The sequence below is a fragment of the Astyanax mexicanus genome, chromosome 8 (genome assembly GCF_023375975.1).
Source record: "Astyanax mexicanus isolate ESR-SI-001 chromosome 8, AstMex3_surface, whole genome shotgun sequence".
In the NCBI taxonomy this organism is placed as follows: Eukaryota; Metazoa; Chordata; class Actinopteri; order Characiformes; family Acestrorhamphidae; genus Astyanax; species Astyanax mexicanus.
The window spans coordinates 2,047,501-2,070,728 of NC_064415.1; the positions used below are offsets into that span (position 1 = coordinate 2,047,501).

The window sequence follows — 23,228 nt, forward strand, 5'->3', positions numbered from 1 at the left end:
AGACGAAACTCAGAGATGTGCGTCCGGACGGGACTAAAATTACCGGAGGAGCACGGAGTTCAGAGAAAAACAGTAGATAATTCAGCCTGTAGTTTTCTCAGAGGACGTCTGAGAAAAACACCTACATGATCGTTCTGGACGGGAATAAAATCACAGAGGATAAAAAAAAAAACATAAAAGAGAAAATTACCCAGAACCCCCTAAGAAACTAATCCTGTCTGGATAGGGCTTTAGTCTGCTGGATCATGTTAGCCTGGTAATTGTTGTAACAAAAGTATTATTATTATTATTATTAGTAGTAGTAGTAGTAGTAGTAGTGGTAGTAGTATTTAAACACAGAACATAGTAGAGAGAAAGAAAGAGAAAGAGAGAGAGAGAGACACAGCGCGAGAGTAAAGCTATGCCATGTCTGTGCAGGAATGAGAGGAGTGAATTGCGCAGCCTGCTTAACCTAAAAACTGGGGTCAAACAAAGGTCTCACACACACACACACACACACACTCACACACACACACTCATACTAAAGTGATGTACAAGAACTTGACACTTTTCCACAGTTCTATTGCACTTAGGAACTGTATTCTCAGCTGCAAGGATGCTTCTAAGACACACACACCCTCACACATCCATTATTGATTGGTGCCAACCAGCGGTGTCCTCTTCCCTTCTCTGGTGACAAGATGAATGGGTCAATAAGAAGAGACAGAAGCAGAACGGAGAGAGTGTGTGTCTGGTGTGTGTGTGTGTGTGTGTGTAAGAAGAAGAATTGGAAAATTGTCACCCTGGTGTCAGACAGTATAACGCTGTCTGAACCAATCCTCAATTTTGCTTAATTCTGCTATTCAGGCCCCGCCCACTTTACACATCAATTAATAATATTAACCCTAATGAGAGACTGTAGCTCCGCCCTATTTAGTGTATATTTGACATAAACAATGCCTGGAATATATATATATATATATATATATATATATATATATATATATATATATATATATATATATATATAGTAGATTAAAATAAAAAAGAGCAAAAAGGAAAATAAGAAAGAAAAAAGACATCAAAGAAAAATGTGGCGAGAGGCAAATAAAAAAGACACAAATATAGAACAAAGAATTAAAAGGAAATTGATAAAAGGAAAATGAAGTACGAAGGGAGAACAAGAGAGAAAAAGACAATACTTATATAAGACTTGTGATAAAGGGATGAACAATTACGATTCAGAAACAAGAGAACAAAGCAAAATATCAAAGAGAAAAGTAGAAAAAACAAAGAAAGCAAAATGTTAAAACCTAAAAAGTAATAGACCAAAAAAGAAACATGATGAACAATACTTATAAATTAATATAAAAGTGAAACATATAATACGTAAAAAATGAAAGGAATATCAAAAGAAAAAAGGATACTACAAAAAGACAGAAATAAAGAAAGAAAGAAAGTTGTTAAATGTTAAAACATAAAAACTAATAAATCAAAACTAAGCAAATAGGTAAGAGCCTTCCATTGGATAATAATAATAATAATTACTGCATGGGTGATTAATACTGTATATTTCAGCTGCAACGCGTTTCAATTTACCCTACCTGATGCAGGGAGTAGCTTCTCACTAGTTAAACAACCATGTGGAAAAACTAATCTTGTGGTCTTGGTCAAATTATTGAGGTAATGCATCAATAATGCAGAGAAAAGATCTAAGGAGATTGTAGCTGTAGTAAAATGTAAAAGGAGAGTGGGGGAACACTTTTATCTTCCAGGAAGTAACGTGGTGATGTGATGTGACTTTATATACGTCCAGATCATTCTGGGATATTTTATGTCTCTGAATCCAGTGAGAATAAATCATTCAGAACATCTCCTACACTACATTAACACTATTATACATAAACTACGTACAGCACGCTACATATACTGTGTTTTAACTGTCTGTCGGACTACCCAGGACCTCCACAGCGCAATAACACACCTTCAGCCAAAAGACGACACCAGCCAGATACAACATATACACCCCGCTGACCTTCAGATCCGGAGAAGATCCAACTTTCCACACAAAAGAGGCGTCTAGAGCCAAAACTCACTCAGGACACAAGCCTCAAACCCTTGGATAGAGCCATATGACTAAAACCCCATGTTTTAACCATAAAAAAATCTATTTACAATGTTCCTACTGTAACAAGGAGGAGGAGGCCGGATGCAAACGCAAGTCACTTTTATTAGACATTAAGAAACATAACAAAGAACAAAACACTATGGAATAATATAACAAAAAGGTAACTGAAACAAAACACTATGAACCAGAAGATAAACTAAAATACTGAAACAAACAAGACAAAATAACAAATAAAGAAATAAACTACATAAAGCAAACCTTGAAAACTGAAGACAAAAAACACAGCAGATCTGAGGCTAAACAAAACATATAAAGACAATCTAAACAGAGTAACAGCATAAGGTCAAACAAAAAGCACGACAGATAACAAAGGAGCACATGGGGTATTTATACACAGGCAAACATAAGGGACACCTGTGGGAGCTAACAAGGGGGCGGGGTTACAAATGAGACAAGAGGTTACAACACTAACGGCTAAGGCGGGGCTGGGGCGGAGACAGAAGGATAACCAAATCAAAAGCCATGTGCTCAAAAAAGCACATGGCTAGGGACACAAGACAGGAAAACAGAGACAGACACAGGCTAAGGTGTGACACCTACAACCTAATTTACAAAACACTATACTCTACTGAATGTCATCTCTCCTAAAACCCAACCATTTCCAAAGAAACGTCTAGGGCTGTGTACTGGAAAAACATGGCAATACTATAAGTATCACAACTACGTGTAACAAACATTTAAATCTAAATTTGTATAAAAAAAAAACACACTATCATAATTTTAAAAGTAACAGAACAGTGGAATCTAACAATAAAGAACAACACTGCCATCTATTAGGCAGGTTTAAAACACTAAACTAAATTAACAACTTCTGACACCAATCTTTACATGTAAACACATGTAATACAGTACTAATATACAGTATTCCGAAACTAAAACTGGAACACATAAGGAATCATGTAGTAACTTAAAAACAGTGTTAAACAAACCTAAATACTCTGTGAAGAAGTATTTAGATGCTCTTATCTGGGGAGCTGTTAACTTCTGATGGCTTTCTGAGGCTGGTAACTCCTGATGAACTGACGAAACTCTTGCTCTTCCTTTCCTGGGGCAGTCCTGATGAGTGCCAGTTTCATCATTATAATGTTTTTAATGGTCTTTCCGTTGACGGCACTTGAGAATACTTTTATACTTCTTAATATTCTTTTTTTCGGATTGACTGACGTTTTTTTTTTTTTTTTAAGTAAAGTATATTCACTGTATACCTGTAACTCTACCTCTTCACTACTTTACTTTAACTGATGCTCTCAAACTTTACATTAAGAGACAAGAAATTCAAGTAATTAACTCTTGATGAGTTCAGCACAGCTGTTAACTGAAAGCCTGAATTCCACCTCATAAAGCTGACTGAGATAAGGGAGCTAATTTGAAGAATGTAAAATAATAAATAATAAATAAATAATGAAAAAATAACCCACTATTTATGGCGTGTCCAAACGTTTGACTGGTACTATATGTTCTTATCTTCTTTTTTATGTGTTGTATGAACACAGTATTGAATATATTGATAGGTGTGATATATTACTAAGCCCTGCTCAGATGGTACAGTACGTATCTGCTCAAAATCTTCATCCACACTTTACACCAACTTCACTTCAACTCAACCATTTGATTCACTTGATTCACTTGAATCTTTTCTTCTTCTCCTCTGCAGCTCTTTGATCTCACTCTTCAGATGGACAGACCTCCAGCTGTGTGACGGAGTGTGTGTAGAATAAAAACCAGAACTAGCTTACACATCATTACACACACACACACACACACACACACACACACACCATATTCAGCAATGGATGATTTCCTTTATCATAAAACTGTCAAGAACATCTGTAGATTAAATAAACTGCTTTAATACAATGTAATAAAATACACTTTAAAATAAAATGTAAAAAAAAACACTTTCAATGTCCGATGTTATTATTTTCAGGTAATTCTTTAATTTTACTTGAAAAATGAACAGAATGTTACTTTGCATTTGACCATGTATTAATAAAAGATTTAATCAATCTCTTCTATTGTGAGGAAGTTTTTTTTCTGTAATAAATATACTGAGAGAGAAATGTATAACTTTTACTTTAAATGTTTATTTCTATATTATTCATTGTTTATTTAATTTATAATAATTTTTAATAAATATTTCCCTTTGTATTGCACCTTTAAATTGCCTCCGTAACCTAAGTTGCCAAGTTTGACTTTTTCCTGTAAAACTGGGCTTGTTTTATAGTCGTGGGTGAAAAGTTACTGCGTTTGCGTTTTTTGGCTACTTTTATATTTATCAGTGCCACTAAAAAAAAACCTTAATTACAAATTGTTTAATGTGTAAATGTGCTGTGTTGTGAATGTCTGTGGCAAACAGACAGATATTGGGCTAGTTTAAGCCACTGACAGGCAAGTTTTTGGGCAGCAGGATTATTGCTGGACCTGGCAAACCTGACTGCATCTTCCGGTAACTCGCTTTCTGATTTTCTTCAACACTTCAGATCAAACAGAAGCACTAAATGTGGAATTTTAAATGCAAAAAAATGTCTGGTGTTTTTACACATTTTTGTAGACACATTATTCAAATTTCTCATTGAATTCAATTACTAATCGTTGCAATGAATTTAATGTCTATATGTGCTGCTTCCATTCACCACCACTGTAAGGAAGAGGGTAAGATTCTCTACAGTCCTATTGTGCAGAAACTGGTGGAATTTGGCTCATAATTGAAAAATCGCTGCAAGAAAATTCACTTTTCTAAAGCAGGGAAGGCCTCCTCTCTTCTTTAGACAGGTTCTGAAGGACTCGGAGCTCGGCAGCATTGTTTACCAGCTAACCTCCAAACGATTAAAACATCAGCGGAGGCAGAAGGTCTGCATTTCTGCATAATTCATACCGGCGCTCCTGCAGAGACACGGCCCGTCTGCCTAATGAAGGAACTGGCCGTTTGAAGTCCGCCGTCCGACGCTCCGCTGCATATCATGAATAATAGCACCCGAGGTAATGGATCGCTCCGGAGCCGCCTGCATTACTCCAGCTCCGCTGACGCTCTGATGGATCCCCATCTGTTCCAGAAACAGCTCTTTACGCTCCACAACGAACTGTCCACTTTCACCAACTGTTCCCAAACAGAAAGCATGTGGGCAAACACATGGCGGGTCAAGCTTCTCTACTTCCATCTGAGAATTCTGCCCTGACTCCAACAACACGGGTACAATCACCCTCTAAACCTCACCCACTGTGTTCTACATTACCCCTTCCTTAATCCCTGACTCCAACAACACGGGTACAAGCACCCACTAAACCTCACCCAGTTTAATCTACATTACCCCTTCCTTAATCCCTGACTCCAACAACACGGGTACAATCACCCTCTAAACCTCACCCAGTTTAATCTACATTACCCCTTCCTTAATCCCTGACTCCTACCACATGGGTAAACCTCACCACAGTGTTCTACATTACCCCTTCCTTAATCCCTGACTCCAACAACACGGGTACAATCACCCACTAAACCTCACCAGTGTTCTACGTTACCCCTTCCTTAATCCCTGACTCCAACAACACGGGTACAATCACCCTCTAAACCTCACCCACTGTGTTCTACATTACCCCTTCCTTAATCCCTGACTCCTACCACATGGGTAAACCTCACCACAGTGTTCTACATTACCCCTTCCTTAATCCCTGACTCCTACAACACCCACTAAACCTCAACACAGTGTTCTACATTACCCCTTCCTTAATCCCTGACTCCAACAACACGGGTACAATCACCCACTAAACCTCACCACAGTGTTCTACATTACCCCTTCCTTAATCCCTGACTCCTACAACACGGGTACAATCACCCACTAAACCTCACCCACTGTGTTCTACATTACCCCTTCCTTAATCCCTGACTCCTACAACCCTATCCATGGACATGCAACATAAATGTTTCATGCATTAGCATTAGCGCTACATGCTTCTCTTTTGTATCCACACTGTAACCCCTGGTGCAGCTGTGCAGCTATAGCTGCAAAAAAGAAACAGCAAAAGCAAACCGCCTGTCCTTTTTTCACCTCCTGGAGCTGAGCATGAACTTCAGAGCAGCTGTTTACTCTCCACTCCAGCAAAAGATGCTCCACATATGAGCTGCTAACTCATCCATTTCCCTTTATAAAGCTACGAGCCTCTCCTCTCTCTAATATGAGGGTTTTTGTTGTTGGTGAAGAAGGAGGCGTTTATACAGGTATCAATGTGCAGCATGTGAGACGCTGTTTCAGGAACAGATTCTGTGTTCACATTACACACAGATACAGATCACTTACATTTACAGTGAATGTGAACCGACAAGATACACAAATTCAAGGCTGTGAACCTTGCAAATGCGCTATTGGAACAATGGTCAAAATTTATACATAAACACACTCCTAAACCTTGTGGAAAGCCTTTGAAGAAAAGTTAATGCTGTTATATACGCTGTTATAGCGTATTTTTAAATGAAGAATGGGATGCTCTTAACAAAAATAAAAAAAAACACTAATACCACAGCAATTAATGCAATCTGATACAGTTGTGATGTTAAGAAAGGCAAATCTGATGGGTTTAATTACAATAACAGTACAGACTGAACTGAACTTATCCTAAAAATGTGAGTATTTAGTGAAGGAGGCTTGTATTTGGGCATATCCGTGTGTGATTACGTCCAAAGTGGATCTTTAGTTTGATGACTGAAGGAGGATGATTATGAAATTAATTAGCAGCTTTAGCGATGCTATGCTAATAATAAACAGGAACACAGAGGAGCTCAGCTGGGTGCAGGAGATACGAGAGGACAGGACGCAGATGTTTCACTGGCAGGACATCAAACACACACACACACACACACACACACACACACACAAAAGAGATCAGCAGCCTGACGCCCACTGTAGGCTTTTGCCCTTTTGCTTTTTTCAAACAGCTGATTCTCTCTCTCTCTATCTCTTTCATTTTCTGTGTCTCTCTGCCCCCGGCCCCACCCCTCACTGTGTGTGTGTGTGTGTGTGTGTTTAGTATTCAGGCTGGTCAGGCTGGTCATTAGACAGCTGTGTAACTGATATATGCCCCCTCCCTCCTGAAGCTCCATGTAAAATTAATGACACTCTTTGCATCGCTGGACTAACGAGGGCACTGGAACAAACACCACGCCCATTACTGCTCGCACCACACTGCACCGGTTCCACCACAGCATAATAAAGGGCTGCAACAAATGCACAGTAAAATCGGATGCATTTTAGGATTAAGGTTTTGCTTGATTAAAAAAATGAATTTCTGTTACCAATCAAAATAACCCACTTTTTAATCCATTTTTGACACTGAAACACTGAATAATGGATATTTAAATGTAAAATTAGGCCTAGTGAAAGTTAGTTATGAGATTTCATCCATATTAAAATATAATAAAATAAAATAAAATGTAATTTAACTTCTGAACAAGCTGCTTTCTCCCCCCCCTCATCTTATCAGTGACTTTGTTACTGCACATGTTAATCTGAGCTAAAGGCTAAAGCAGCTGTTTCCATGTGGGTCAGCCAGACGTCTTCCTGTAGCAGTTTTTTTTCTCCAGTTTCTAAGAGTCTTTATTTGAAGGTGTAGGAAACAGTCCTCACCGCTCTCTGACTTCATCTGTAATTTCTCTAAAGAAAAGAAATTGAATAGTTTTAACAGAGTTCTCTGTGTTTTTTCTGTCTTTTTATAGTTATAATTTATTATGATTATGAAAGTGTATGATGATTTACTTCAGAATAAGAGGAAATTTTATAAAATCCATTTCCAAACTACAGTTTATTTCTATTAGTACAGACCAGCAGGATTATTTGCTAAAAAATCACTTCTCTAAAGACCTAAAGAGCTTAAAGGGAAACAATAAAGGGTGTTCTTAAACTTTTGACCTGTAATGTATAATGTTAAATAAAACCACAAGTATTCTGTAAGAGTATCAGCTCACAATATACTGTGTAAAAGGAGTCAATTACTGCAGAAGGTTGGAGCCAAACCAACCCAAACGTTTGGTTAAATATTTCATTTGCACATTCAACTTTCCGCATTAACTTCCAGCAATAACTTGATCAAATGTTTAAAACCAGTAAACCCATGTCAATCCCATCTGCAGTGTTTGTTTTAATGAGGGGTTTTATAAGGTCAGAGAACACAGTTTCCCATCTGGTACATATTCCAGTTCGTCCGTACACTAAAACACAGCAGCTGAACACAGACCCTGCGCTCAAAATCTATCCAAATTCAGGTCATGTCCTAAAATCTGCTTTTGAGACCCACATCTATTATAAATAACGGCAGACTAAAACACTGCCCATCAGTTATGCACTGCTGACCCCATAACAACACTCGAGAATTACAACTGCAATGTAATTTGAAGACCCACAACCAGGTCTTATAGTGGTTATGATCAGTGACTGTATAAATGACTGTACAGCACCTCTGCTGGCTGGTTGCAGTTTGACATGTAGCTCCGCCCATTACCATATGTTTCAATAACTAATTTTTATCCTCTAAACTGTCTAATTCCAGCAGTTATTTTTCCCTGTGCTAATATTACCACACATTTCCTCCCCCAGAAATCAGTTTATAAAACTTATTCTGCTATACTGTAATAAGGAGGCGTGGCTTCACTAGGTACTGTGGACAGGGTACTGTAATCCAGGAGTACTGTGGGCCGGGAGTACTGTGGGCAAGGCTACTGTGAGCAATGTCTTGCAGACAGGGTACTGTAAGCAGAATACTGTGAGCAGTGTCTTGTGGACAAAGTACCTTGGACAGGGTACTATAGATAGGATAATGTGGGCAGTATACTGTGGGCAGGGTACTGTGGACAAGGTACTATGGACAAAATACTGTAGGCTGGAAGTACTGTGAAAAAAAGGTACTGTGGACAGGGTGCTGTAGGCTGGGAGTACTGTGAAAAAGGTACTGTGGACAGGGTGCTGTAGGCTGGGAGTACTGTGAAAAAGGTACTGTGGACAGGGTATTGTAGGCTGGGAGTACTGTAGGCTGGGAGTACTGCATGCCAGAAATGATGTAAGCCAGGAGTACTGTAGATTGGGAGTACTGTGGGACCAGTACAGTTGACAGGGTATTGTAGGCCAGGAATACTGTAGACGGGAAGTACTTTAGGCCAGGAGTACTGTAGGCTGGAAATACTGTAGGCCAGAGGTACTGTAGGCCAGAGGTACTGTAGGCCAGGAGTACTGTAGGCCAGGAGTACTGTGGGAAAGATACTGTCGACAGGGTATTGTATGCCGGGAGTACTGTAGGCTGGAAATACTGTAGGCCAGGGGTACTGTAGGCTAAGAGTACTGTACCGTGGGCAGGGTTCTGTGGGTAGCGTAATGTGGGCAGAGTACTGTGTACAAGGTACTTTAGACAGGGTACTGTAGGCCGGGAATACTGTCAACAGAGTACTGCGGACAGGAGTACTGTCAACAGAGTACTGTGGACAGGGTACTGTGGTCAACATATAAACTCTAATATGAAATGAATGATAAATCCTGGATATTTTATGCAGGATATGTATTGGATAAAAAAACAGAACTTATGATAATCCACATTTAGATATATAATAAATAACAGTATTATTATCAAATACGAGTTGTCCGCAGAAAAGTGTACAAACACGTTTGTTTGGGCGCCACCTTTAAAAACCAAAACCAGCCAAACCACAAACACATTTACATACAAACCCAGTAAAACCACCGCAGCTCAGAGATGGTGCAGACCAGGCTCGGTCAAGGCTAACCGCTAATGAGCTAGCGAGCGCGGCAATTAGCGCACAGTGCTGGAAATCCCAGCAGCGCTCCTAATTAAGAGAATACCTCCGCCCGCTACTGGAGCGAGCGGCTCCGCCGTCACGCCCCATTGGGACCAGCAGAGCGGCGCCGTGGACCAGAGCCTACCCCAGAGATCTGGAGGACGGCCAGACCCTTTACAGAGAGACGACGGGGTACGATACGTCTCTATGATGCTTTAGGCACTACACTTACACTTACAGAGTGCCAGCACTGTCCAAAAATAACACACGCTACATCATTAACAACACAATCACAAAAAACACAGGCCTGCCAAGAGTTAGCGCGCTAATCGCTATTAGCTAATTAGTGAAGAACTGAGAATATTAAAGACAAAAAACCTTCAGTTCAGAAGACGTGTTAAATCGTGGTTACAAAACAAGGAAAACCATCTGATAATATTAATTTCTGCTAGCAGTTTTCTAGTGGTATGTTAGCGCTAACTGCTGTGCTAAGCTAACAGCAATTAACTTAAACATCCCTGCTGAAAAATAACGAATCACCATGGTCAACCTGGTTTAAATATAATCAACCTGACAAAATTAAATAACCAACATGACCAAGCTTGGTTTTTACCAAAATTATATTTTTGGCAATATGTTTTGAAATTAATTTCATCATTATAATACTTAAACAAACCACATTTTCAAGTATTAACTATAAATATAACAAAGATCTATAAACGTTGTCTATTTTGCAATTATTGTGTCAAGACCCTGATTTTATATAAAATAATAATAGTGTAACAAAATACAAAATAAAGTAGCGTAAAAACAAAAATGGACGATAATAAAGTGTGGCATATTTATTGCATGTATATAAAGTGAAAACAAACAATTATAAGTAAGCACAGTAAATAATAAAGCTAATATAAAACAGATCTGCTTTCAAGAATCTCACTATTATGGTGATATTCAGTTATTTCTTACCAGAACAGAGCGGAAAATATATTCATCTTTTGTTAAAAAAATAAATAAATAAAATAAATATATTTTGTATAATTTTAGAAAGAATCTAGCTGCAGCAAATAGTGACCCTGCAGGATCCCCAGTCTCTGTGTTTTTAGATGTGATAGGGTGTGAGAATTTAGCCTATTAAAAGTCTTTTCAGGGTCTTTTGTAGGGTTAGCATAACATGCCCAGCTATGACTAGCCAGACCACTATAACAACATGTGTTAATCAGTTAGCTCACCCGTATAGAGTATTATAGAATTTTCTTTTTTTTTTAACCAACCTGACCATTAAAAAGCAGCTTACATCTGAACACCAGCTACCAGGTATACCTGGTCTTTACTTGAGTGTATCTCTACCTACCTCTACAACAACTAGCCAGAAAAAGAAACTACACAATATACCACACTGTTACAGCAGCATTAGCAGAAAGAAAACAATTAGCCTAGCCTAGCCTAGCCTAGCCACTTCCCCTAGCATGCAGATCTAAGGCATGGAGAAGCTCAGATATACAGCCGTCTCTCACCAGTGATGAGTCTCCAACATGACTTAATATTAAACCCACAACACCACAGCCTCACTTGTGTGCTAAGCTAACTAGCATCATGCTAACCTGCTAACCATGCTAATCAGCACAGCTAGAGCACCTTTAATGAAGCCTAACCTCTCACTGATACAAAAACCCAGCAGCATGTCCTACCTCCAGAGGGAGCTCTCCAGCACCTTGGTAGAATCCGCATGGTAGTACTTGGTGAGGATGAGGATGACCTGTGGAGGAAGAGAGACACATTTAGACATACCATTCCCTCAAACCTGACCAATTAACTTAAATAACCAATTAACCAACTAACCAATGAGAGACACGACTAAATTAAAGATACGTCTAATTAAAGATCAATCAGAGATCAGATAGGATAACTTTTGCACGCTTTAATCGGAACAATATTTGCATTTACAATAATGTTTTGCAGACAGACAGACAGATACATTAATAGACAAACAGACAGATAGATAGATAGATAGATAGATAGATAGATAGATAGATAGATAGATAGATAGATAGATAGATAGATAGATAGATAGATAGATAGAAACATAGATAGATAGATAGATAGATAGATAGATAGATAGATAGACAGACAGATAGATGTTTACACAGACAGACAGACAGATAGATAGATGTTTACACAGACAGACAGACAGACAGACAGACAGATAGATACATAGACAGACAGACAGACATAGATAAATAGACAGACAGACAGCCATAGACAGACACAGATAGATGTGTACACAGACACACAGACAGACAGACAGATAGATAGATAGACAGACATAGACCGACAGACAGATAGATAGATAGACAGACATAGACCTACAGACAGATAGATGTGTACACAGACAGACAGACATACAGACAGACAGACATAGACCAACAGACAGATAAATAGATTTAACAGATTTTTGTTTTGGAAACATGTAAAATTATCTGAGTGTTTAACGGATGTTTTAAACATTATCAGTTATGATGTATAACTTCTGAGGACAATAGAATAAAGCGTAATTGTTAATGGTCACATGACCGCAGAACCTTTTACCTTGACAGGTAAAAATGAAGAACTCACAGCAATAGAGGCCTGTGGGGGTTTACCGGGTATCTCGTACTATAAACAGCCTCAACTGCTATTCTCACACAGCTAATTTTTACAGCCAATCAGAGACCCCAACTCAACCTCCCACTTCCACTCACTGTGGCCACTTTAACAGAAACACCTACAAACTTTATGCACTCACTGAGTAACCCACTGTATAGCAGTGGTTAGAGCGCCCCCTGGTGGTGAGACAGGGATCTGCAGGGTCAGTCAGGAGGTATATGTGTTGTTTGAACCGGGTCCAGATTTACGGTTCTTGGTATCGGCGCTGAGGTCAAACCCGCGGAACGGTGCTGACCCCGAGCACAGCGGCGGGTTTGTGCAGCAGTGTTAACAGAGGAAGACCCCCGGAGTCGAATCCCGCCCCCTCACCCTTTGTACTGCCCCCTAGGGGCGTGATGGAGCGCTGCAGCTGAGCCAGAGACAAACAAAGACCCCATTCACAGAGCTGGACCCGTCCGGCCTGAGAACCAGAACAGTACAGTAGAGCACTATCTCCTCCACTGATACTGAGAAACCACACACTCTCACACACATACACACACTGAGCAGCTGGAGAATGGGTTTAAGCATGAGGAATTCACACACACACACACACACACACACAGTAGACTGTATGAGAGAATGCAGCTGGGTCATCAGAATACTGTGCCTCTTTGGCATCTCAAAACTTTTTTCCCAAAAATATTTTTCATATTTTTAAGACTACAAACTACAGTCTCTGTTGTGCTCATTCTGACTGGGCGCCCTTTTCACAGCAGAGTAACCACAGTCCCAAATTCTCTCTATTTTGTACTCTGATGAATTTGTAAAGCCTGTGAAATCACTTTGTAACCCATTCAGCTTTATGGAAATCCACAATTTTTTGATTGTAGATCCTCTGAAAGCTTTTTTTGGCGAGGAAGGACTCGCAAATTCCTTTTGTGCCGAGCAAACTCAAAACGTTTGAGTGTTTTTATTAGTTAAAGTAGCTCTAATTCACACCTCCACACTCATTTACTTAACAAGATAACATGTACGCTAACACTGGACTCTAGTTTGTTTTTTGAGGTCATTAACTCAAGGCTTCATATACCTAATCCAATATTACTATGATATATTTATGGTTGGTGTCAATGATGACAAATAATTAAGGCTGGGTATCGAAATTTAATACTAAAAAGGCATGAACCGATATTTTTAAAGAATACCGAAAGGTCTAAAAAAATTTGGTGCCTGTTTTCAACGTGGAGAGCAAGGTAAAAACAACCATGACAAATGGAAAGCGTGCAAAGATTCTCAGTCAACACACCGCCGTTGTGCTGAAATCTCTCTATCTTGCTTTTTAATGTGGATGTCTATCTCTCTCCAGCTCAATCGCTCTCTCTCTCTCTCTCTCTCTCTCTCTCTTTCTCACTCGATCTGTCTTTCGCTCTCTCTCTCTCACAGTCCCCTCCCACCCTGAGATATTATAATACAGTAAAAATGATCTAGTCTGCCAGACCTATCATTACTGTCCCCTCATGATAATACAGGGAACTAGCATGATGCCTGATTATGATGATTTTTTCACAGATTATAATATCATTTATAATTTACTTTTGTGAGAAGAGTTATCGCTTTTTGTATTTTTTGGTAACGATTTAGAAAAAGGTATCAAAAAAAGTATCGTTAGGAATCGGTATCGAATTTAAAGTATCATATAGATACCAAACATTTTTAAACAACGCCCAGCCCTACAAATGATTATACATTTTTGCTGTGCAATTTTATTAGGCACACTATATTTGTATATACCGTTTACTTAGATGAAGTTTAGATCATATTTTAAGACTTATTTATGGAGAAAAACATGACATTTTTATATACTTTTCTTGACGCAGTACATTTGATTTTGTTTAGAATTTCTTTCAAAAGGTTTTGTCAGCTCTAGACTTTTTTATCTACTTTTCTAAAAGCAGGGTTCATACACTTTTTAACCAATACATTTTTTACGACTTTTTCATGCCTTCAAGGCAAATTTTCATGACAGTACAATTTTTTAAAATATCAGATGTGGACAATAAAACCAAAGATCAACTAGAACTATAATCAAAATTGAATTAACCAATGAGCTGATGTATTTTTTTGGCTCAAAATAGATTTTCTCCACCGATAAACAGAAATTTTTATTTTTCCAAAACTTATCCAGGCTCTAAATATTTTCAAATTCCATGACTTTTCCAGGTTTTTCATGACCATATGAACCCTGTAAAAGGAAGCTGTTGAGTTCATGTGAAACCTTGAGTAAGAAAGCCTCCGTAAACCGACTATTGACTTACAGATCACACCCTGAACACTCCCCACACTGAAAGAGTGCACTTTCAATGCTCACTCCTCAACACTCCAGAATCAGATGAGTCATTTGCCGGGTCGTTCCCGGGCCGATAACGACCGGCAGGAGCGTTCCAGCACCGGAGAACGTTCCAGCAGATGGACCAGGAGCCTGAATTCCTGTAAATCACCACAGAGCAGCTCTCCCAGTTCAGGGAGGAGCTCTGGAAACTGGAGTCACAGTGAGTGATCGGATTCCAGACGGTTCAGTCGTAGCCGCAGGCGTTAGCGACTGGCGTTAGCGACTGGCGTTAGCGACCGGCGGCTCTGAGGAATGTCCTTCGCTAATCTTCCCTCCCCTCAGAGCGAGCTCAGCTCCATCACTGCACTGCCAGATCAGCCACAGCACTGGGAGGAATTTTCACTGTACTGGTTTCAGGAAACACCAAACCACTCAAACACGTCCAGATCATCAAAGAAAGGCTGGAAATTCAGAACAGCCCAAGCTTAGCTTCTACAGCCTTACACAAAACAGTGCTCATTTAACCAGTGTTTTTAACCAAAACCTGATCACAGATCAAGCTTATTAAGTATAGGGTGTGTTCTTGTTTGAGTTTGATGGTTTAGCTGGCTTACAAGCAAAATCAACCACTTTAAACAAGCTAAACCTGCAAAACCAAAATCAAACACAACTTACAACTGTGACTCTGACTTTGGTGGATTGCCATTGTAACGGTGCAGCTACCTGGACGTGTCCAACAAACGCTTCTCAGCAGAGGAAACTGAGCTGCTGGTTGACGCTGTGAAGGAGCTCCAGCAATTATTTTATTTAGTATTCTGTTGCATGTTGGTGTGCTGCTGTGTTACAGAGATAGCGATGAACGTCTGACTGTTGGCGTCTGTCTAGGTTGTATTCAGTCAGTGGAGCTCCTGTGTTTTCTGTTACCAAGATAAACAAGATAAAACTCCAGAAATGTACCTGAACACACCTCATTTCCAGAACACCACGCCCATCAGTGTAGATATATTCAGAAGATCTGCTGCTGTTTAAACCAGGCAGGAGGAAGGAGTGAAAATAGACTATTGCTGGGGTGTAAGATAGCGATGAGCATCACAGCGCACCTTGTGCAGTGTGTAAGATAGAGCCCACTGTTGCATTAAGTTGCATTAAATGTGAGACATTAATTTAAATGTTATCTGAATGTTAGTTCAGCATCTTTTAGGAATCTACAGCTCTGGAAAAAAATAAGAGACCACTTAAAAAATAAAATGATGAGTTTCTTTGATTTTATCAAATTAAAAACCTCTAGAATATAATCAAGAGGAAGATGGATGATCACAAGCCATCAAACCACCAAACTGAACTGCTTGAATTTTTGCACCAGGAGTAAAGCAGCATAAAGTTATCCAAAAGCAGTGTGTAAGACTGGTGGAGGAGAACAAGATGCATGAAAAAAATAAATGCTCTAAATGAGAATATTTGTTTTTGGAATTTGGGAGAGATGTTGTCTGTAGTTTATAGAATAAAACAACTGTGAACAAAATGTTCATTTTACTCAAACATAAACCTATAAATAGCAAAATCAGAGAAACTGATTCAGAAACTGAAGTGCTCTCTTCATTTGATCCAGAGCTGTATAATAGACCATCCAAATAAAGTGTTACCAAGATTGTTAGGGTGAATGGAAGAACAAGATTGGTAGTTTAGGTGTTTCTAATAAAGTGGCCAGTTTAGGGCACTTTAAAGCTATATAAAGAGAGTCAGACAGTATTTCTGGAGGCTACAGATAACAGTGGGTTTACAGTAAGTAGAAATAGCTGGTCTGAATCAGCGGGACGTAATCAGACAGGAATATCTGCCGTCAGACACACTGAGAGAGAGACCTCTCTGCACTCTGCCTGACCCACACGCTTAAAAGCACTGTGTGTGTGTGTGTGTAGGTGTGTGTTCTGTGACTCGTCACTCGTCGCGTTGGAGAACATAAAGACTTAAAGCTCAGGTTGAGCTGTTAGAGGAGTGTGATGTGAAAAACAGAACAGACCCCGTTTCCTTAAAGCCCATTTAAGACCATCTGAAGCGGTAGAGAGAGAGCTGAAGGTGATGCTCGCTCAACCGGTTTAGAATCACCTCTATATTTAGATACTTTCTTTCATCTCTTTATGCCTCTAGCTTTTATCTTTTTGCTACAAACATCAGTTCTATCAGTTCTGTTTTAGGCAGATACGTAAATGATTACAGGTGATGTTATGAGACACTGGGGGACCTATTTTAGCGATCTGTAGGCGATCTGTCAACAGTGCACCGTGCAGCTTGATTTAGTGGGTGTCAGTGTGTTATTGCTCATAACGATCATAACGATGGGAAAAGTACACCTTACATATGTTGCATGATTAATTAGGTTAATTTGAATTAAAGTTTTAATGAGATTTTAAAAATGGTGTAATCACGATTTAAAACGATCTTAAAACGCTCCTCCTTTCTGAAGTGTTTATCCGTCTTATCTTGGTTACCGGCGCCTCCCACAGACTAGCGTGTGCATATTTCTAATTATTCTGCTTTCCACACAAACATCAGGTTAGATAAAGAGTATATTTATATAGAAATAAATCTAACTGTTTTTAAAAACTGCAGCGTCATCGCTCTTCAGTGAGGATCTTTGATTAATTGTGGAAAACAATTAAATTAGTATAATAGTATAATAAGTTTCTTCTGTAACTTGTTTAGTGCATTATTTCTCAATTTTCAGTGTTTCTCAAGTTTTTTTTTACAAGTAAATCTAGTTTTGAAACATTTCTTTGTCATCTGTAGTTTGATTATTGGTCAGGGAAAACGATTCTAATCGAAAATCAGATTTTTGGTGAAAAAATTAAAGATTATTTTTCAGGCCATAATCGCCCAGCACTACTTGCACAGCTCGAAATGAGCAAAAGGCATGTACTAGTTCTCTTAATTAATCATGGGTTTGTTTAAGATAAAATAAGATAAGATAAGATAATCCTTTTTTAATCCCAAAATTGCAATTTTACAGCAGCACATAGGAAAGAACAGAGAAACAGGTCAGGAAAATATCTAAACAAATAGTAATAAATCTATATGTACAGAAGACCTACTAAAAACATAATAAACAAAAAATATATACATCTAGTGTGGCTAAGATAAGGTCAGAGGAGATATGATTATGGTAGGGTATGACCAGTATTATTCCACAAGGACTAACAGTGAATAAATAGCAAATAAATAGTAGGTGAAAAGGTGAGAAAATATTTCACGCTAAACATATTGCACAAATGGTGATAAAGAGATGACAGTACACTGAGTAAATTATATAATTGGTGTAACCTGAAATAAACCAATCAGCATGTCAGGTGAGCTCTGACTTGGTGGATTGCTATTTTAACGGTGCAGCTACCTGGACGTGTTCAACAAACTCTTCTCAGCAGCGTTGTTCAGTCAGTGGAGCACCTGTGTTTTTCGTTGGTAAGATAGCAATACTCCAGAAATTTACATGAACACACCTCATTTCGAGACCACATATATTCACAAGCAAGTTTCACAAGTTTCTATTTAATCGATGCAAATAGAAGTAGTGAAAATAGACTGTTGGCGGGGTGTAAGATAGCAATGAGCATCACAACACACCATGCACAGGGTGTAAAAAACGATCCTGGGCATAAAAGTTAAGTGCTTTCCTTACTGACATATAACTACTGTTTCAGAAACTACTTTTGGGTAGTGTACCTTCTAGTGAGAGATTGTTTACTGCTACACATGCCTCTATGATGCAGTCGAAGACATAAATTGACCGTTGACCTTTGTTTTCAGTAGTGTCAGTTGTAAACGATAAAACATAGGCTACGTTCACATTGCCACATTGCTCGGATCAGATTTGTCAATCTTGACTGGATCTTGTCGGTTCACATTCACTGTAAATGTAAGTGATCTGAATCTGTGTGTAATGTGAACATGGAATCTGTTCCTGAAACGTCTCACATGCTGCACATTGATACCTGTATAAACGCCTCCTTCTTCACCAACAACAAAAACCCTCATATTAGAGAGACGAGAGACTCGTAGCTTTATAAAGGGAAATGGATGAGTTAGCAGCTCATATGTGGAGCATCTTTTGCTGGAGTGGAGAGTAAACAGCTGCTCTGAAGTTCATGCTCAGGTCCAGGAGGTGAAAAAAAGTACAGGTGGTTTGCTTTTGCTGTTTTTTTTTGCAGCTATAGCTGCACAGCTGCACCAAGAGCTCCGATTTAGGACCACAAGTGAAAGTGACTCAAATTTGATTTTGCGGTTCACATAGCCATGAAAAAATCAGATCTGAGCCACATTGGGCAAAAAGATCTGATTTTAGTCACTTCAGTCTGGTAATGTGAACGGAGCCCCAGACTGCTACAGATTAGAACTACATAAATGCAGGTTTAGAAGCCGATGCCTTCAGATCAATATACACTGTATTATACCCGTCTTTCAGCTCAGCCTGGCCCTGACTCTCTCCGGTCCTCCTGAAGCTGGAGTCCAGTGCCAGCCGGCTGGCGGAGCTGCAGTTTCTCACCCAGCTGGTGACATTTACTAGGGGAAAGTCAGCGGGGCGAGTGACGGGGCCTGAATAGCGATGGCAGAACCAACAACAGGCTCTATTGAGGACCAGAACACGGCAAACATGCTGCAGATGAACCCGGACCACACAGCACGGCTTTTCATTAGGACCCGGACACCGCCGTCCACTCCAGAGGTCAGTGAAGGACAGTCAATCATGTGACAGAAAGAGGTGAAGCCAGAACAAGTGTGTGTCTCTCTCACACACACACACACACACATGGTTTGTGGCATGATAAAGCAGAAACTGGCCTCTGAGCTTTTTCGTTTTTTGTTATTCCACCATGGTGCAGCAGTTACATTTGGGCTTCACCTTAAATAGAACCTCAATCACATTAAAGAGGTGACATTCTGGCATCTTGAATTTACATAAACTTTACATTTCTGATTCCACCTTAAATAGAACAGCATTTATAGTTAGGCACCTTGATTTTCTAATACTACCTTTAATGGCACAGTGTTAACATGAATTTGAGTTTCTCAAATTCATATCAAAGTATATTTTCAACTAACTAATGGAGACACTCAAATACCATTATTACCTTATTGTTTGTTCCACCTTAAATGGAGCAGCAGTAACACAGAGGCACCATCAATGTCCCATTCTACCTTAAATGGCAAGCCATCCAAGAGAGTGAGAAACATCTTTTCTTTTTGAGATCCCATTCCACCTTAAATCACTCAACTAGTTAAAGAAAACAATGACTAATAAAAAAATGAAGGTTAGTCAATCAAACAGCTCCCCAGATAAGAGCTCCTAAAAGCTTCTTCACAGAGTATTTTTTAGGTTTGTTTAACACTGTTTTTAAGTTACTACATGATTCATTATGTGTTCCTTCATAATCTGATAGATCACTTCACTATTCATTTACTATGTATGAAAAATGTAATATTCTAAGGTCTATTTTAAAGGCATTTGTAATTTGCTGCTTCAGTTTCCAGCATATTTTAGATAAACAATGGACTCTGTTTTGTCAATTTTTTTAATATGGCCCTTTATGTAATTGAGTTTGACACCCCGATGCCCTATTTAAGCGATCTATAGGCGAGACGTCAATTGAGCACAGCGCAGCTGGATTTAGATTTTGGGTGTAACAAGAAATAAACCAATCAGTGTGTCAGTTGTCATTCCTTTTAAGAGGCAGGTAGGCTCTGACTTTGGCGTGTTCGTATCCTAACAGCGCATTGCTTTTGCGCATCTCAGCAGAGGATACTGACCCTGCTGAATGTTCATGTGCCGTCTGTGTTACCGAGATAGCGATGAACGTCTGACTGTTGGCGTCTGTCTAGGTTGTATTCAGTCAGTGGAGCTCCTGTGTTTTCTGTTACCAAGAAAAACAAGCAAAACTCCAGAAATGTACCTGAACACACCTCATTTCATAATCAGAACACCACGCCCATCAGTGTAGATATATACCTAAAATGATGACACTTTTTTAACAGCTTGGTTGAAAGCTGGGAAAATATACTGTTGACTGGGTTTTAGACAGGAAAGACATCACAACACTCCTTATGCAGGGTGTAAGATAGAGCCCCAGGTGTTCATCATACATTTTCTTCATAACATAAGGTGAAGAAATGTTCCCATGATGCATATAGAGTTAGACATGGCGTTTTTCTCGATATCAGTGGAGTCGTACGGTACGGTGTAGTGTTTATCTCCACTGTGAGAGTCCTGATTCAGCTCCTCCACACATTATCACTCACTCCGAGCGCTGAGTCAGGAGAGATACAGCTCCAGCATCGTTCACTCCAGCCCATATTTCACTCCCAGCTGCTGCCTGAACCCTGGACCAGTTTCAGATCAGACGGCCCAATCCCGGGAGGAATCTCGGACTGAGGAATCCTGGCACTGAGGTGGACGGAGTGACTTGATCCAATCGAATCTCTGCAGGCCGAACCGTGACCTCCGGACTCTGGCCTTCAACTCCAGACAGATGGTCTGGTTCTGTGGTAATCACTAAAGTGCTGGACGCCATCATATCTTACCCAGAATTCACAGCAAACACAGCACCATGTGTCCATTATCTGGCAGATACTTTAGCCTCGTAGCTCCAGATACCAAAAAACGTGACTTGGCTAATTGACTACACTGGAGACGTGAAAAGATACCACCTTAAACTGTGCATCAAACACATTCCAGTGTCTCAGCTTTCCTTTTCCACCTTAAATACTACAGTATTTACAATTATACTCATCAAATTTTCCATTATAAGCATGCTGAATTATACATGCCACCTTAAATGGCAAATCAGTAATTAAAATGGCAAATCTAGTTGTGGTGTCATCTTAAATAAAGCAGCTGTTTCAAAAGTTGCTTTGAGTTATCCATCCCACCTTAAACTTCCTTAAAAATTCCACGTCAGTTCTATCCGGTTGCACATGGACACCCTAAATTTTCGGTGCAGTAGTTACACAGATACAGATATATGGGTGCTTTGAATTTTCAATTTCACCTTAAATGCCACAACAGATATGTTCGAATGACTTGAATTTTCCTTTCCACCTTAAATGCTGAAGCAGTTACATGTATGATCTATGAATTAATCATACCATCTTAAATAGAGCTTAAAATCTTCAATTCCACCATAAATGGAGAAGCAGTTCCATCTGGGTGCATTGAAATTTCCAGTCCACTTTAAATGTCACAGCAGTTACATTCAGGATTCTTAAAAATTCCATTCCACCTTAAATGGGGCAACGGTTATACCCAGATGCCTCAAATATTTTATTCCACCTTAAATAAAGTAGATGTTACATTCAGGCAGCGGTCGTATTTAGGTTCCTTTTAATCAGTTGTTGAACCATAAAGGTTACAGTCAGTTACAGTCATATGTTTTGAATTATGCATTCCACCTTAAATTAAGCAGCACTTACAGTCAGGCTTCTTAAATATTCCTTTCCACCTTAAATAGCACATCAGTTGCCAGTTACTCTTCGGATCCATGCATTAATCATAACATTTTAAAAGGAGCAGCAGCTGCATCACTGTGCCTCAAATTCTCAATTCCACCTAAAATTACATTCAGACCCATTTGAAATGTTCTCTTCCACCTTAAATGGAAAAGCAGTTCCAACTGTGTGCTTTAAACATTTCCAGTCCACCTTAAATGGCACAGCAGTTACATTTAGGCTCCTTTAATTAACTGATTCACCACAAAGTGCCACGAAGAAGTTGCATTCAGATGCTTTGAATTATCTTGAATTAATTGAAGCACCTTAAATATTCCCTTCCACCTTAAAATGGCACAGCAGCTGCCAGTTACTCTTAGGATCCATGCATTAATCATAACATCGTAAAAGGAGCAGCAGCTGCATCGCTGTGCTTCAAATTTTCAATTTCAGCTGAAATTTCACAGCAATCACATTCAGACACCTTTGAAATACTCTCTTCCACCTTAAATGGAAAAGCAGTTCCAACTGAGTGCTTTAAAAATTTCCAGTCCACCTTAAATGGCACAGTAGATACATTCGGACATTATAAATTGTACATTGACAGGGCTCTAAGTGGTCCAGCGGGCTAAGCGCTGCCACTATGATTGCCGGTTCGTATCCTGTTCATGCAGCTTGTCATCAGCTGCTGGAGCCCTGAGACAGCACAGTTGGTCTTGCTCTCTCTGGGTGGGTACAGTAGATGGCGCTTAGTCCCTTAATCACTAATCACTAGGGTGATGTGGTTCAGCACAAGGCTGCGTCTGTGAGCTGATGTATCAGAACCGAGTCGCTGTGCTATCCTTTGAGCCTTGGCACTGTGA

The 23,228-nt window shown here is 39.4% G+C and overlaps 1 protein-coding gene across 44 annotated transcripts in view; it reads right to left on the minus strand.

Moving 5' to 3' along the window:
* Nucleotides 1-23,228, minus strand: part of sorcs2 (sortilin-related VPS10 domain containing receptor 2) — a 313,031-nt gene that overhangs the window by 199,718 nt on the left and 90,085 nt on the right. For all 44 annotated transcript variants that reach the window (XR_007440400.1, XR_007440398.1, XR_007440391.1 and 41 more), the window contains one exon: nucleotides 11,627-11,694. Coding sequence is in view for 4 of the 44 variants with exons in the window: in XM_049482681.1 (XP_049338638.1) it covers nucleotides 11,627-11,694 (68 nt within the window). In the remaining 40 variants the exon portion in view is untranslated. The remainder of the gene's footprint in view (nucleotides 1-11,626; nucleotides 11,695-23,228) is intronic.